This window comes from Triplophysa dalaica, chromosome 4 (genome assembly GCF_015846415.1).
Source record: "Triplophysa dalaica isolate WHDGS20190420 chromosome 4, ASM1584641v1, whole genome shotgun sequence".
Lineage (NCBI taxonomy): Eukaryota > Metazoa > Chordata > Actinopteri > Cypriniformes > Nemacheilidae > Triplophysa > Triplophysa dalaica.
In genome coordinates, this window is record NC_079545.1 from 27,205,624 (window position 1) to 27,222,289 (window position 16,666).

Sequence of the window (16,666 nt, forward strand, 5' to 3'; positions counted from 1 at the left end):
TCATTGTGGTCATCGACACACGCTGATGAATATGAACGTCTCGAAAGCTCTGTTGTCTTCTGCTTAACATTCAGTCAAATAAACAATACTAGTAGCTGATGTGACAATGCAGTGTTGTTCATTTATTTCCTTGTTTTATAGCGTTTTCATTTCTTTGCCATTACCAGGACATTAAATAGACCTCAGTCATTTCAAACAAACAAGCTATCAGTAATGGATTTTGGAGCAACCAAATCAATACTCTGATTTTGTGGAAGATCAATGATATTCTATTTGACTGTTCAGTAACGGGATAATTCCTAGAAACATCTGACGCAGGTGAAACAAGATTGTTATGCAGACGTAACAAAAAGTGAAAGATTAAAGTCTGTATATCCTGTTGAAAATCTAAACGTCGTGCGACTCTGTTTCGGGATCTTCATCACGCGACTGTTCCCCGAGCGCTTGTGCTGCTGCAGCGGCCTGTGAGATCAAGCCGCCATCCTGCGCTGTGTTATAAGATCCACATCTACTGCATTTCATTCCCAACACGTGGAAAGACACGATGCAATGAGCCTGACAGTCGTTGCAAATGATCTGCAAACACAAATATCCAACTTATTCCAAGCCATAAAAATGACTAAACAAAACCAAAAGAAGACAAATGTATAATACGCAATATTCATGAAATAAACATGATTCTTTTCAATGTTATAAATTAACGACCTTTAAAATTGATCAAAAATGTATAAGCGAAGGTGCTTAAAGGGATAGTTCACCTTAAAATGTCATCATTTACTCACATAAAAGTCGTTCCAAATCTGTATAAGTGTCTTCGTTCTGCTAAACACTGAGAAAGATATTTGGAAGAATGCTTCCAACCAGACAGTAGTCAAAAGTACCCCGTAGAACTATTTGCTGTCTTATTAAAATGTCTTTTTTTGTGTCCAAGGATAATTTTCATACTATGTTAGTCAACGTACTATGTTAGTCAACATACTATGTTAGCACAATCTGTCTGTTTTCATTAACACAGAAAGATATTTGGAAGAATGCTTCTAACCAAAGACATTTCATTTTTGGGTGAACTGTGCCTTTAATCGTTATAAAAACATAGAAATGAATGAACATTTATATATTAGAATATCATACAGACACAAACCGATATGAACATTTGCCAGTGCTTGTATTGTTCGTCATTTTCAAGCCAATTCAGTTAACCTTCAGCTGAAATGATCTGATTTGACAGTTTTACCTTGACTGTAGCGTCCTTATATTCTGCAGGCATGGGTGAGTGTGCAATCTCCCAATCTCTCTCTTCCCAATACGTCTTCATGTTAAATGCTGAGTGCATACACAGAGGACAACGATAAGCCCTGCAGGACACACAGACGGAAGGACACTTTTACTGTAGATCAGATGGCACTGTACTTATCATAAACATCTAAAGTATAAATGAAACCAGATATGAGCATTTCAGCCCTAAGTAACATCACAACGGACACAAAATAATGTTCCTTACCCGGTTCTGCACATGTCATCAAAGCATGTTCTGGAGATAAAAATAAAGTGTCATTTCAGCTGACAAGACAAAGACTTTCCTTCAGGACTTCAAACTTGTTTAGATCTATCACAACTGGGCAAATGAAACATAAGAATGATCAAGTGTTTCTTAACCAATCAAATAACCAGTTATTTGCATAACAATGTTTCACAAACTATATGACATACATTAAAAAACAAAAAGTTTCAACAGGCTGATTATTGAACGTTAAACTTCTTTAGACCCTAAAAATAGAATTAACCAATATGACCCATAACAATGACAGGATTTTCATTTCCAGCAAAATTCATCATCAAACACTCACGTACTTGTGCAGAAGATGCCCACACTCAAGAACATGAGCTCCTACTCTAGACGTGTGGATGTCTTCCATACATACAGGACAGTTCTGTCTGGACACATTCTCAACACACTGAAACATCAAGGTAATACTTCATTATTCACTAATAAACACAGTGTCATAGTGTTGTTTCATTAAAATGTTCCGTACCTTGTGATTATCTTTAAGATCGGTGGCTAAACATAAATTGCACTTCTTACAATGGAAGTATTTCTCTCTTGGACCAATTCTGAAGACCAAAAAAAGCTAATGAGTACATTTGCACACAGAAAAAAAGCTATAAATGAATGAATGAATGGTGTTGCAAGTCATGAAGCACAGAAGCATGTCTTAACTGAATGTATGTAAATGTAATGCAAACCTGCATATTCCGCAGGGCTGGCAGTGGTATTGCTTCTTGTCTTTGTCAAAGAGATGACAGATGTCACAGTAATACTCCCCAAACTTCACACTGCACTTCTTACATGTTTGTTGAGCCTAAAAAAGCAACAAATCTTTTCAAGAATGAAGATGCTGTTTCTTGCTGCTGTACACAGGAGACTAACAGGGAATTTGAAACGGTTGTAAATATTATATAGAATATTTACTAATTGCTGCAGACTCACACAATACTTTTAAACTAAAGAGCTTACCTCTTGAATAGTATTGCAATCCGCACATTTGACCTCTCGGACCTTAAATCGGTCCATTTGATGATTCTCTTCACCATCGTGACAAAGTCGACACACATAAAACTTCCCACAGCAGGGCGCCTGCAGAAAGAGACAGATCATTAATGTACTCACTGCTGGAGAAAGAAACAGAAAGTGTAACCATTATGAAGCATCATAAAACCAATAAAATCTTTATTTACAAGGGTCTTTTCCAGTAGGATTAAATAACATTCTATTGGTTCCCATATGCCAGATAACATTACACCAACTAGAGACCCCCAGAGACCTTTATGGTTCCATTACAACCTATACAATCCACGTTACAACATTAAATCCATTAGTATTGGATGATTTCTGTTTCTATCAATCATCATTCATGCAGTAATGCAATAGCCAAGATGGTACTCAACACAGTGTGAAAAACAAACCATAAATCATGTTTGGAGGAACAAACCAACAACCTTACACCGTTTATGTATGCCATAAAACGTTATTCTATTATACAAATTGCTTCCAAGTCTACCATTAATAAGTATCAAGTACAAACTGTGAATGCGAATATGTTACTCTTCTTAACTAACTTTACACATGAAACAGCACATGAATACATTCAGCAGTAGGGTCGTGAGACACGATATTCACATTATCGTAAATTGACACGTGACCAATGAATAACTGGAACAACATACATATATATATATATATATATTATGATATAAGAAAGATCAAGTGAATAAAATAAAAATAAGTAATTCAATGTAAATTAAGTTGCTCACTTTTAACAAACAACTGCGAACGTAATGCTCACATCCAGCTTCCGTGGCGGCCATGTTTCATTCAAACGCGGAAAACTTTATTTAAACGGAACGCAAAGTACAAAGCCATTAAAGATTAGAAGATACAGATATATTTTAGACCATTATACAATTTTACAAGACAAATACACCATATTTTTTTTATCTCAGACTCGTTTATTTAAACCGGGTTTTTGCTACAGATTTTTGACAACTGTTTTAAACAATAAAATAACTGAAATTAATATGTGTTAATATGGAAATTGTTTTGGTTTTAATGGAGACTGTAATAGTCTAGTCGCGTGGGGTTCTGTTAGTGGGTCCCAATAGAACAAAAACACACAACATAAAATAATTTTGTAATGGTTTATGTCACGGAAATGTCTGTTTTACAGAGCAGAACATCATCCGACTGACCAGCAATGTAAACATCATACAGTGGACATATGTTTTATTAAATAAACTGTAAAGTCTCATTGTGTGGAGGTCTTGTGTGAGACCCAGAAAAGTGACAGATGGACAGTCAGTAAGGGCCTCTTTAAGATTAAAAAGTGTCACTTACTGAAATTATTGTTTAATCTGATGTGCTAAATATTTAAGATCATTAGTGTATAAACCATTAAGCATGTAAGTATGCATTAACGGTAACTGACAGCATGATTTATTAAGACTTATACTGTTAATTTACAAACGTCAAACTTTTTCCTTTGATGAGATCACTGGCACTGGAAATAATTGTGTTATTTACTCTTTTCTGTGGAAGAGTGTTTGTAAATATAACTTAAACCTTTGGGATTATGAAACTTTAAAAATATCTAAAATTGTTAAGAACAAATGTAAAGAATAGTGTAAATACTAAAAATATGATGATGTTAAAAATATAATGTTGCATACATTCTGGTTTTGTCTTGTTCTCCAGTAAATAACTAAAAGTTCTTATATCAAGATATATTGAGTTAAGAAACGAAATTACATAATATCTTAAGTATTATTAAAATAAGTAGGGCCTATCATATTGAGTGTAAAAATTTGTTAACAAAAACAACATTGTTTTCTCTTCAAATTAAATGGATTGTTCTTTGTTCTTTTCTTTATATCAAATATGAAGTTTATAGAAATAACATATAACAACAGGAATTGTCCCTAAAACAACTTGTAGGTCCACAGCTACAAAACACAGTTTGTAGGTTGTCAAGTCTTTGGTTTTCTAATGCAATGGGCTACTTTTTGACTCCAGAGCAAGTTTGTTTTATTTGGGCTAGTTTTGATTCACCATTGGGCTGGTATTGTTATGCAGATCTGGCAACCCTGCTTCTAGGTCCTGATGACCCAGTTACCCTGAGTGACCGAGTATAACACAACAGACCGTATCTTCTCGCAAATAAGAGAACAGTTTAAAAATGATTTGGATGTTTAAGTGGCTTCTCTCTCTTCCACCTGTTAAAGAAGAAGAGAGTTCGAGAGACAGCCACGCACAACATTTCAAAAGGGTTAATAGCAGACGTCACAAGCAAGCAAAAGATTAAAGGATAAAAGCAATTAGCTTGAACTCTTAGCTTCTTATAGACAACATCAACGAAGCTCCCTTCCTCTTTAGGTTAGATTTACTGTCAGTAAAGCTCTGACATTTACTGACACTGAGCATGATAGAGGTAAAGAGCCAGAGCTGAGGACCGGCGTGATGTTCAGACAACAGACAACCAGGAGACAGAGTCTCTTTCCCAACTGTAAACTAGCATCCTCAGAGTCGACAGATGACGTCCTTCCATTTGCCAAAGAGTGCTCGCTGAAACAGTGGAGTTCCTTAAGTGAACTACAGAACGACATTTACGAATTTTTTTCAGACGACGACGGCGAGGAGGTGGTGAAACATTGCGAGCCATCGTTGTGGTTCGTGTCGCTCAACAGGAACCACGCGCTCAACCTGAACGTTGGAGGAAAGTCCTTCCGCATCACCTACGAAATGGCAGCCAGGTACCCGCAGACTCGAATCGGCCTTCTGGCCACCTCCACGGACCTCAGCTCGAAGCTGGACCTCTGCGACGACTACGTGTTGAAGGACAACGAGTTCTTCTTCGACCGAGATCCGGACGTGTTCAACAGCATCTTCAACTTCTACCGGACGGGGCTGCTGCGGATCAAAGACGAGCTCTGTCCCCGCCACTTCCTGGAGGAGATTAATTACTGGGGCGTGCGGTTGAAATACACGCAGCGCTGCTGCCGGATCCTGCTGGAGGAGAAACACGACGAGCTACGGGAGACGCTGAAAGTTCAGGAGGAGCTGGAGGCGGAGGTGAAAATCGAGGAAAACGAGGAGGCCTCCCGGGGAATGTTCTCCGGGAAGAGACGATGGGCGCTGTGGAACCTGATGGAGAACCCTTTCTCCTCCGTGCCGGCTAAACTCATGGCGGTGGCGTCGAGTTTGTTCGTGATGGTGTCGCTGGTCACCATGACTCTGAGCACGGTGGACGAGATGGAGAACATATTGTCCATTAACCGATTCAGCGGAAAGACGTACGGGGAGTTAATTGAAACGTTGTGTATAACTTTCTTCACCGTGGAGTATCTGCTGCGTCTGGTGTCCACGCCTGACCTCAGACGCTTTGGTAAGAGCACGCTCAACGCCGTGGACCTCATAGCCATCCTGCCGCAGTTTCTGCAAATTGTCATCGAGAGCTGTGAGACAGGCGGTTCTGCTAAACATAACCCCGACATGGAGACGGTGGGACAGGTGAGCAAAGTGGGACAAGTGCTGCGTGTCATGCGGCTCATGCGCATTTTCCGAATTCTGAAACTGGCGCGTCACTCCACAGGCATGAGAGCGTTCGGCTTTACGTTGAGGCGGTGTTATCAACAGGTGGGATGTCTCTTTCTCTTCATCGCCATGGGAATCATTACGTTCTCCGCTGTGGTTTACAGCATGGAGCATGACGTCCCTCACACCAAGTTCACTAGCATTCCTGCATCCTGGTGGTGGGCATCTGTGAGTTAAAACATGATTTTATTAGCATAATAATTGGATTTGTGTGACGTGTGCATGAGTAAACAACACCTTGTGTTTGCAGGTCAGCATCTCTACTGTAGGCTACGGTGACATGTACCCCGAAACGCTTCTGGGACGAATATTTGCCTTCGGCTGCATTTCCTTCGGGATCATTTTGAACGGGCTTCCCATCTCGATCCTCTTCAATAAATTCTCGGATTACTACGCCAAACTGAAATCTCACGAGTACACGTTTAACATGAAGAATCGAGGGAAGGTTAACTTCTTTCAGAGAGCAAAGGAGAAATTCAACTGTGGCGGCATTGAAGAGGTTTCATAGTCGATAATGACATCTAATGTCCCTGTGAACCGGAAGTTGCGATAATTTCTACTTTAAGAGTACAACCCACATCGATAAACTATTTACTATAAACGCTGTAATATTTCATGAAAAAATAGGCCTTGTAATTTTTTATTTCACTGGGACTTTAATGCTGGAAAAACAAGCAAGCCGTTTTATTTATAGTGTTTTCTTAAAAGCCTTGTCTAACGTGCCAAACTTGATCATAATAAGTTGTTATGACTGTTTTACAGATGTTAATATTTAAATCGGACTACAGTATTTGCAGTGCTGAACCACTGTGTTTCATGCACTCGCATAAATCATGTGTTAATTATTAACATGCTATTTGTGTTATGCTTTTTAAAACATAATGTGTCACATTTTGTTTAGATTTTTATTAAATAAATAAAGGGGACAACACAAGTTGAGTTAAAAGTAGCACGAAACGTGTCAGTTCAGAAATAACACAGAGATGTGTTCAGGTAAGAACACATCACAAAATGTGTTTTCCTTAACTGAACACAAAAATGTTTTAACTGTATTCGTTGTGTTGTTATATAAGCACATTACATTGATTAACTTACACAATGGACATTACCTTAACTTCCCTCTTGAACTTGATCATACTTACAAGTGCAAAAGAAGATTAGTCTAATTTGGCTTTTCAAATAGCCACCATTCCAAATAGATCCAGACTGCTTTGTCAAGTATTTCCACAGAACTGAGATGCTTGTTCTCATGCCACGACAGCTAATTGTGTTATGATGCTTACACTGCAAACCCATTAAATAAATAAATGTGGTTGTACAGAATATTTTTCTTTAATTGCATTGTGCATTACATCTCTATTTTACTGAACATATTTTTTATTGTGGAAAAAACAATGTAACATTTTACCTGACTGTGTCCCTGAAGAACCTTGGTGTAGGCTTTATTAAGTAGTTCCATGGGGTTTTCTGCAATATCTGATATAAATAAAAATTAAAATCATATGTTTATCAATGATGACAGTCATTTAGTTATAAATAAACAAGTGAGAATCAATTAAATAAACAGAGAGAGGGAGGGATGATGGATGGATGGATGGATAGATAAGAGAGAGAGAGAGAGAGAGAGAGATAGATAGATAGATAGATAGATAGATAGATAGATAGATAGATAGATAGATAGATAGATAGATAGATAGATAGATAGATAGATAGATAGATAGATAGATAGATGTATCATTAAACATTTATAGACATAAAGTGGTGAACATTTTTATTTTATAAATGAAAAGAATAATCATATAAATGCGGGATGGCATGGGTAAAATATGAGTAAATATAAGTGAAATATTTGTAATTTTGGTTGAACTAAACTCTTTAGCTACGTCTTTTAAAGCCTTCGAGCAGCCTTCGACACTTGCGCTCAATTTCTTATATTGTCTTGCAGTGCGGAACGCTCCTTGTCGGCAGGTGGCGCTGTGCTCGAGAACGCGCTCATAAATGTGACGCTGATCTCTTCCTCGTCGCTGACCTCTGCTGCGCTACCCGAAATCAGGCGAAAATGGTTCCTCCGGTACAAGTATCACCTCTGATTAAGGTTGGACATCACAAACATGTCATTTAAAATGTATACATCGCATCTTTTATTTTAATTACAACTGTGTTTCAATCGAAAGTCGGTGCTGTGATTGTCGTGTTGACTGCTGTTGTAATGGGGCACGTCAAACGCCACGATTCTACATTCTCTGTTAATAAAACCAGAAGTGTTTTATGTATGATGATAAAAAACAATGATGTTTATTTTGTCTTTCAGACAGCCAGGTGGTCTGCACTGCTGGTTGGGATTATCTACGGAAAGCGACGATATGGTAAGAAACTGTGGCAGGTGTTCAGATGTCCTTGTGTTTATGGTTTTGGGATATAGTAAATAAATTATATATATTCATTACAGCTGTTGGATAATGTTGTAATTCATTGGTGAGTGTCATGTCATGTTAAACATGTTTCGTTACGGTCAAAGTCACTCATTTGTTTGGAGAGGGCACGCGCGTGCATGTAGCAGACGGCTCGGAAACAAATGAAGAAGAGTTTGTTTCCAAAATGAGAGAATTTAGTTAAAAAAAATCATGTGTTTTATGTTATCATGTCTTTATTGTGTTAATTAGCTGTATTGTTTAGGTATTAGGGCTTAAATCAAAACAAACCAACGGGAGTTCGATTATTAATTGGAATTCACTATAAAAAACATTATTCTGAGTTATCTAATTTTGGTTTATGGGAATAACAACCTGTTCTAAGATCTACATTGCAGATGTTTGTGTTAGAATGTAATTGCAAATTCATTAATTATGATAAAAGCATGAAGTTCATTACTAAAATATGTCCAACATAATAACAAAAAAACTTATTTATTTCAGTCAGACTTCAGTAATCACCATCTAATTTGCATAATTATGCTAGTTTTTTATTAAAAGACTCTTTACTTTCAGATAACCTGAAGCCAATCGCAGAGGAGGAGAGGAGAATTGAAGAAGAGGAAAAGAAGATCAGAGAGGAGAAAGAGCGTATTGCTAAACTGGAGGCTGAAGGTATGTTTCTCTTAGTAGTTGAACTTGATCAATGTAAAATTGCTGTCAGTATTAATTTTACCTGCGTTTCTTGTTACAAGGATTAGTTTAAATCGTTTGAAAATGTACGTTCACATAAGGTAATTTTATTTTACATGCGGTGGGTCATCTCTTGGCGACTGAAGATCCCAAAATAAGTTAAATGTTGCGCTGATTCTGCAGAAGATTAGTACAGTTTCAAGACCAATGTCATTTTAGACAAAAACTGGCGTCGCATTTAAAGAGTCATTCTTCTAATGTCTTAGAATAGATGAGTAATCATCTGTTTTTCTCTTCATCTAACAGCTAATGAGGACACAATTCTGAAATGAGCTGCCTGGAAAGAAGCCCATTTTGTTGCCATTGTGAAGATCTGCTTTATATCTCCCTGGATAAAGAGTGACCTTTGTACTCTTTTTAGTTTCATCTTGACTTTTTTCGCACCTTACGCTGTTTTCCTCTATTTGATCATACCAGAGTAATACCTGCTTTTCTGAAATATTCCCAGAGTATGTTCAAATATATGAGTGCGTTCAGTCTGACCCAAGTCTGTTCTTTAATAAGTGACGGCAATGAACTACATTAAAAGTCAATTGGAACAGAAGAGCTAAGATATTGAATCATCTTGTACCTGATCTTCTTTAGCAAGTCTGGGTTGGTTAATTTCTGATGTTATGGCCTAAGCCTATGAACAAAATAATTCATTTACTGCATAAAAATAAAAAATATTCTTATAGGCAGGGTATCAGGTTTATCAAATCATGATTACACTTACAATAGAAAATACATTACACGTTCAACATCTATTAAATAAAAAAAATTGTGAATTTGCAGGAATGAATGTTGAAAGGCTAGTCCAGATAGTTTAGTGTCATGCACTGAATCATCATTTATGTATTTCTTTCTCCAGTAAAAGAAAGCTCAAATGTTAAAGTTTCACCCTGGGTTGTTTGTAAAATGTAGTTGATTTGACACGGAATGATGCTAATACTATACATACAGTTAGTAATATAGAATATGAATATTAAAGTTGGTTTAATCAGTATATTATAAACTAGATGCAGGACTTGTTTCCTGCATTGGCTCCTTATAAGACACTGTTTTGTGTTGAGGTTCTTGATAACTAGCCAAATCAATTTCCACAAGGAAACCAGTGCAAACTCACACCGCTGTGTTTTGATTGGTCGATGAAAGAATGTATTCTGGTGTCGCAGGCTAAATCTGTAATACTAGTGTTTCTCTGAGTAGTTCTCTATGAGAGAATACTCCCCGTGTCTGTCCCAGTAATCCACAACTCTCACTCTGTAGTATCCGCTGACATCCAGACGATCTGTAGAAAAACACACACTAAAGTGAACGTGAATCAGTGTCTAAAGTCATGACTTTTCCAGAATCAAGCTGAATTCATACCTGGAGAATAAGTGAAATGGGTGAAGATAGTGTCTCTATGATTGATCCTCTTGAAAAGACTCTCGTCTTTGGAAAACTCCACCTCATACGTCTTTATACACCTGAATAATAAAACGCAGCTGGTTTCAGAAGCGCTGAATGATAAGCAGGTGTTGAAAGTGTGATCTTATGAAAGAGTTCTTACTTGGTACCGATGCAGTGATCCTTCCACACGATCAGAACTTGACCTTTGGTGACAGCGATGAAACGAACCCCATTCACCTGCGGAGAGAATAAAACCAAAGCACATGAGGATTAATATCTGAAACCTAAAAAACGCTTCCTGTGGCATCACTGGTTGGGTGATAAATTGATTATTGAATATTATTAATATCGTTCTGCTGAAGATATAAAATTACAGAACATTAACATTGAAAATTAAGTAAATGTAAATTTGCCAAAGATGACACAAACAGGTCATTTCAATCTCTCTTTAAGTCTCAGAAGTAGCACAAAACCTAACTTGTCAGAAGTGACAGGCGTGAAAAGACAACGGAACGGATGATGCTTGTGATTTGGCCACTAAACAATATCTTTATCACCCTAAACAACATGTACATGTGTTCATTTCATAAAAATAAGTTTTGAAAAGTAGCTTTATTATGCAAAAGCAGAAATATGGACATGTGAATAGCTTTAAATATGGAAATGGGTAGTTGGCATACTAATATGCAAATTTGTCCTGTGGCGTGACTGCAAACATTAACAAAAAACTAGCAATGATTTTATATGATAAATATAAATATACATTTTAATAATATAAAACAAAGTAAAATTTTGAAAACAAACTGTTAATATTACATTGTCACACCATAGAACACATGTACGATTTATTCGTCAACTACCCACATATACTGTAAATCAATCAAAATTTGGATCAATATTAAGAAAACAAATGGTACATTGTCAACCTAATCCTGTCACTGACCTGGTCAGGTTTTTCTTTAGATTTGGCACACACATGTACTAGCAGCAAAGATGGAACGTCAAGACCTGTCTTTAGTGTCAGAGATCCATCAGGATGAACCGGTAGCGGTCCGGCTGTTCGTGGATCCTGCGGGATTTTAACATGAACATTATTCCTCGTGGATTGAGTATGAATCCTTTAAAATCTGTGTGTTTGTGTTGAACCTCTTGACTCCGCAGTTGTGTAAACTGTTGTGTAGTGGGGTAGTCTGGGCGTCCCATGATGTCCCACAGCTTAAATGGGTTTGTCACATTATTATCCATATAGTGTGTCACATACATCAGACCTAAAACACACACACAGGACATAAATAAATCTACAAGCATATGACTAAAGACAACAGAATATATCTGATCAGACAGTGTGTTTACTGACCCGTTTGTTTTGGGATACCGGTGAGACGCAGAGTGATGAAGTCAGTGGCGTTGGAGGTCTGGTTGTCTTTGCTGTTATACAGCAGAACGGTGGTCTGCCAGCTGTCGGCTGTGTATGACACCCGAGGAAGGTGAACGCTGGCCAACACACCCACTGATGAATTCATTTCAGAGCTGTTAATCAAAACCTCGGCCTGCACCTGAGTCTCACCTGAAACACAAAAATCACAAACTCCCATTAGTACTGGTGTGATCAATGCATGTGCATGCCACAATACTAACATAAATACCACAATAATATCATGTTTTTTATTATTTGGTAGGGCTTTTAATGGATTAATCGTGATTAATTGCATCCAGAATAAAAGTTTGTGTTAATATAATAAATGTGTACTGTGCATGTGAATTGTAGTATATATATCAGAAATATTTATATGTATTTTTTAGGGCTGTCAAACGATTAATCACAATTAATCGCATCCAAAATAAAGTTTTTTTGACATAATATATATCTGTGTACTGTGTATATTAATTTTGTACTTATAAAACCAAAAACATACACATACTTGTCTATATGTTTAGGAAATATTTAAATGTATTCATTTATATTTACCAATAATTTAAATTCTAAATAAAAGTTTAGTCATTGTTATATTTTATATATTTTTCTTAAATATATTCATTTATGTGTATGTGTTCATAAATACAAAATTAATATGAGTACACCGACATATGTTATGTAAACACAAACTTTTATTCTGGATGCGATTAATCACGATTAATCTTTTGACAGCCCTAGTATTTATTTATATTTACCAATAATTTAAATGATACATAAATGTTTATAATTTTTATATTTCATACTTTTCTTAAATATATTCATGTTTGTGTGTTTTAATAAATACAAAATTAATGTGCACAGTACACAGATATTTATTATGTAAACACAAACTTTAATTTGAATGCGATTTATTGTTTGACAGCCCTATCGTTCGGGCATTTCCTTCGTATAACTTTACTATGCTAAGCTACTGCTATATTTTTTAATTACTGTATTTTTATCTTGTTTTGCCAACCTCCCCACAAAAGAATTGTTGTTTATTTAAATTAATGCAATCAAAACATGTCTGTTAATTGACATCAAATTAAATATAAGCATTAGCAAATTTGCATCAGCAATAAATATAAAAAGTTGAAGTGGAGGCACTAAAATTATCAACTGAAAACAAAATAAACTTGAACTAGAATTTAAATAAAAATATTTTCATACAAAAAAAGTTACATAGCAATATAAAAAGCAAATAACTAAAGGACAAAATTCCATAACAAAATTGCCAAAAATGTAACTAAAATGAACATGAGAACTAAATTTTTAATTACATTTATTATGTACACAGTCTAAGAAAAGCTGACCAGACCTACATTTCACTGCACTGTGTTTATTTGTGACTAACAAACAAACAAACTGAACTGAAACAGAAGAATGGATGTTTAATCACACCAAACCAACAAGGATCCCCTCACCTAACAACGCTAGCAGCCCCATCACAGTCAGAACTGGTTTCCGTAGTAACTGCACGTGGGGCGGGTTGGTGTCGTTGATCTGGAATCGGGCAGTCAGGGTGCGTTGGGTAAACGGGTGCGGGTGGTAACTGAGGAAAGCGTTGTCGTTGCTGAGCAGCGTGTAGTTGACTGTATTGTTTTGATCAGCGATGAGCAGGTTCTGATGCTGCGAGATGACCTGATGGCAGACGAGAGATCAGACTTTAGTTTTGCATCACCAAGTCTATCCGACCAGCTAATTTCTCAGGCAGTTCCAAGTACCAGGATGCTGTTTATTCATATGTGTTCCTTACTCTACCTTAACCACCATGGCTGCATAGGTAACGTCTCCTCTCCAGGTGAGCGCTTTATTCCAGCCAACCAGCGGATCTGCTTCATCGTTGTAGACGGGGACAGAGCGTAACCGTGGAAACCGCTGCTGGATTTCCTGAACTGTAGCAACTTCCTGTTGCAGGATGGGTAACGTGCTTCCTCCGCCCTATAGAAGAAAGCAGCATATTAATGTCAAGTTGGAGGGATTGATGACATCCTCCAAAAAGGAAAGCAGTTTTATCAAAAAAAGCCAAAAACAGAAACCTTTTTGTGCAGCGCGATGTAGTCGAGCCGTACACCGCTCTCTCCTGTAAAGTAGTTTGTGCCATTGTAACAGTGTTGTAACATTTCCCAGCAGTACGGTGAGTGGGGGGGAGAATGACACGAGTCTCCTGGACCCCCAAACTTCAACAGTGGACTCGCTGCACGGAGCCCCTCAGAGCAGGCGTCATAGTAGTTGAGAAAACCTGGAGGAGGACAAACTTACTTTCAGCGCATGTTAAACTGCCTACATCACAACCACAAATCTAAAGAGGATTTGGTTTCTGGATGGTTTCAGTCCTCAAACGTTCTTGCTTTGAGCAAACCACAACACAGAAGGCGGATCAAGTTTAGGAATCCAAAAACATGGCAAACGGCAGCAACAGATGCGGCAAGAAATCAATTTAGGAGTAAATCAAGTAAAGGAACAGCTCACACAAACGTGAAAATGTAGTCATTATTTACTCTTATTTTAAGTGTTATTTTGCAAAACTGAAACAAAACACTGTTTACGTTGCAAATGATTTGCACTATACAATAGTAATGTAATACAATAAATGTTTCATTAAATTGATATCAGACCTTGTAGTGACACAGAGATGTTGTCAAAGTCGTGGTTATTCGGCTCATTCCACGTCTCAAAGTTCCACTGAGAAACCTGAGCCGAGGCCGTACTTCACTGCTCACACACAAAACACCAGTCACAACTTGTTGTGACTTAATCATATCTGTGATGTCACTCAAAATCCAATCTCCCATACTCACACATGTATCGTTTAGCAGTCAAATACACCAAATTCCTCCATTCTGTAACTTGTCTTTTATCTTCAAAGTTGCTGAATGTGTTAGAAACACTTCCCATCAGTTCAAACCCTTCACAGAAGCCACACACATCTTTAACACAACGTCAAGGTAGGGCGCTACAGTTAAAGTCTGTGTGTCACGTTTCATACCAGGCTGAAGTCCATTCTGCCAGAGAAGATCAATCAATTGGTCCAAGTCAGTGAAGTTATAATGATATTCTACTCTGGACACTCTACATGGAAAACAGAGAAAACATTTTAATACTACAGATGATCACATCCACAGTGTATCTCTCAAACTTTTCATTCTGGGAACAACATGGACAGGTCTATCTCGAGTCCCACCCAAATATTTTCTAATTAAAACGCGGGGGAAAATGCAGAATTGCTTTTGTTCCAGTAGAAAGTACTTTTTATGTTCCTTGTTCTCATGCTAAGTTAAACTATTGTTGCTTCTAGTAATGAAACACCATTAATAACACCGTTTTTTGTGTTATTTACTGTATTTCAGGCAGTTTGAAATGCCTATTTATATGAGAATAGTGAGGTCCTGATCTTACTGTGCAGACACCAGCTCCAGCATCCAATGTATGCGCACCTGCTGGAGTCCTCTGTGAGGCACAGAGCCGATGAGAGCAAGATTCATCTGCTGATCTTTACTCAGATCATACAGGTGTGCATCAGTGTGAGGCTGTGGAGGACTGTAAAACAAGCAATAAATTATTCATTTTTAATTATTATAATAAATAAATCTTCGCTTACAAAACATCACCATAGTATAACCGTGGTTATTAGACATGTGGCATATTATAACCACGTACAAATACCAAGATATATGACTGTGTCATGATTAGGTAACTTCACTGTACTATGGTAAACAGTAGACACATGACAGTATAATCGCACCAGAATCCAGTGCTTCTCCAGAAGTGCTGCAGGTTTCGCAGTGGCTTGTCAACCTTTACTTGAACTTCCACAGATGAACAGGAGACCACAGGCACGAGAGTTAGAAACACCGTCCACATGGACAAACTCTGTTTACATGTGTGCATGGTGCTGCTGACGTCACCCGTAAACTCTCATTCACTCGACATCACTTATAATTTATTAGATATGTTATATAAAGTTTAGGGTTCCCAAAGATTTAAATCACATTCGCCTACTTCTGAACACATAGAATGTAACATGCTTCATAAGATTTCAAAAAGTGTCCCGTCAACGCGCTGACGTCATCGACCGGCGACCGCTGTTGTGTCGCAGTAGAATGTCGCCGCCAGCTGGCGTAAATACGAACTCAAATCTTTACTTTGTATCTGAATAGACTTAAACGATATATTGTTTTCAAAGAATTTCACCCCAAGGAGGTAAATGAGATGATAATGAATTATCTTACCTTTCCGAGTCTCCATAAAGTGAGAGAACTTCACTTTAAAATAATAAATGATAAAGAGAATTTATAAAATCAAAATTTGATGTGGGAGAAAACTCTTTTTTTACTGTGATTACTCAAAGCTGTTTTGGATTGTGCAGTAAAATGTCATTTATAATTACACGTGTATATCCCATTGAATACACACAAATTGAGTTTGGTGTGCTTAACAAAGATTGTTCACAACATTACTTTGGTTAACAGCCTTCTTGAAGTTGCTAAACACTATTAATAATAAAAAAAACTTTACTTTATGGAA

The 16,666-nt window shown here is 37.2% G+C and overlaps 3 protein-coding genes and 1 long non-coding RNA gene across 4 annotated transcripts; 2 read left to right on the top strand and 2 right to left on the bottom strand.

Annotated features, from left to right (window-relative positions):
- Positions 1-96: 96 nt before the first annotated feature.
- Positions 97-3,378, bottom strand: rchy1 (ring finger and CHY zinc finger domain containing 1). Its single transcript, XM_056747325.1, has 8 exons — positions 3,313-3,378; positions 2,516-2,635; positions 2,245-2,360; positions 2,034-2,112; positions 1,852-1,955; positions 1,502-1,531; positions 1,235-1,355; positions 97-576 (listed from the first exon to the last, which is right to left on the bottom strand). Exons 1-8 carry the CDS (start codon positions 3,364-3,366, stop codon positions 388-390), a joined length of 813 nt encoding a protein of 270 aa, XP_056603303.1. The 5' UTR covers positions 3,367-3,378; the 3' UTR covers positions 97-387.
- A 1,633-nt stretch (positions 3,379-5,011) lies between these two features.
- On the top strand, positions 5,012-6,653 carry kcnv2b (potassium channel, subfamily V, member 2b). Its single transcript, XM_056744840.1, has 2 exons — positions 5,012-6,313; positions 6,396-6,653. The coding sequence occupies exons 1-2, from the start codon at positions 5,012-5,014 to the stop codon at positions 6,651-6,653; spliced, it is 1,560 nt and encodes a 519-aa protein (XP_056600818.1).
- A 1,463-nt stretch (positions 6,654-8,116) lies between these two features.
- LOC130420219 (uncharacterized) lies at positions 8,117-9,869 on the top strand. The gene is made up of 4 exons (XR_008906591.1): positions 8,117-8,240; positions 8,457-8,511; positions 9,133-9,231; positions 9,556-9,869. It is a non-coding gene; the product is annotated as an uncharacterized LOC130420219 (long non-coding RNA).
- Positions 9,787-16,208, bottom strand: idua (alpha-L-iduronidase). Its single transcript, XM_056747394.1, is given in 15 exon segments — positions 9,787-10,579; positions 10,660-10,760; positions 10,844-10,920; positions 11,627-11,752; positions 11,830-11,951; positions 12,041-12,250; positions 13,564-13,780; positions 13,901-14,080; positions 14,179-14,381; positions 14,758-14,833; positions 14,835-14,854; positions 14,941-15,048; positions 15,129-15,211; positions 15,539-15,679; positions 15,885-16,208. Coding segments are annotated over 15 exon segments (1,911 nt in total). The 5' UTR covers positions 16,031-16,208; the 3' UTR covers positions 9,787-10,478.
- Between the last annotated feature and the right edge of the window lie 458 nt (positions 16,209-16,666).

Bases quoted from the DNA above. Each gene is read 5' to 3' on its own strand.
- rchy1 (XM_056747325.1), bottom strand. From the start codon at position 3,366: ATGGCCGCCACGGAAGCTGGATGTGAGCATTACGTTCGCAGTTGTTTG. The intron at 1,532-1,851 runs GTACGTGAGTGT...TTTTATCTCCAG, and splicing joins TGTGGGCATCTTCTGCACAA to AACATGCTTTGATGACATGT. The intron at 1,356-1,501 runs GTAAGGAACATT...TGTGTCCTGCAG, and splicing joins GATGACATGTGCAGAACCGG to GGCTTATCGTTGTCCTCTGT.
- kcnv2b (XM_056744840.1), top strand. From the start codon at position 5,012: ATGTTCAGACAACAGACAACCAGGAGACAGAGTCTCTTTCCCAACTGT. The intron at 6,314-6,395 runs GTGAGTTAAAAC...TTGTGTTTGCAG, and splicing joins CATCCTGGTGGTGGGCATCT to GTCAGCATCTCTACTGTAGG.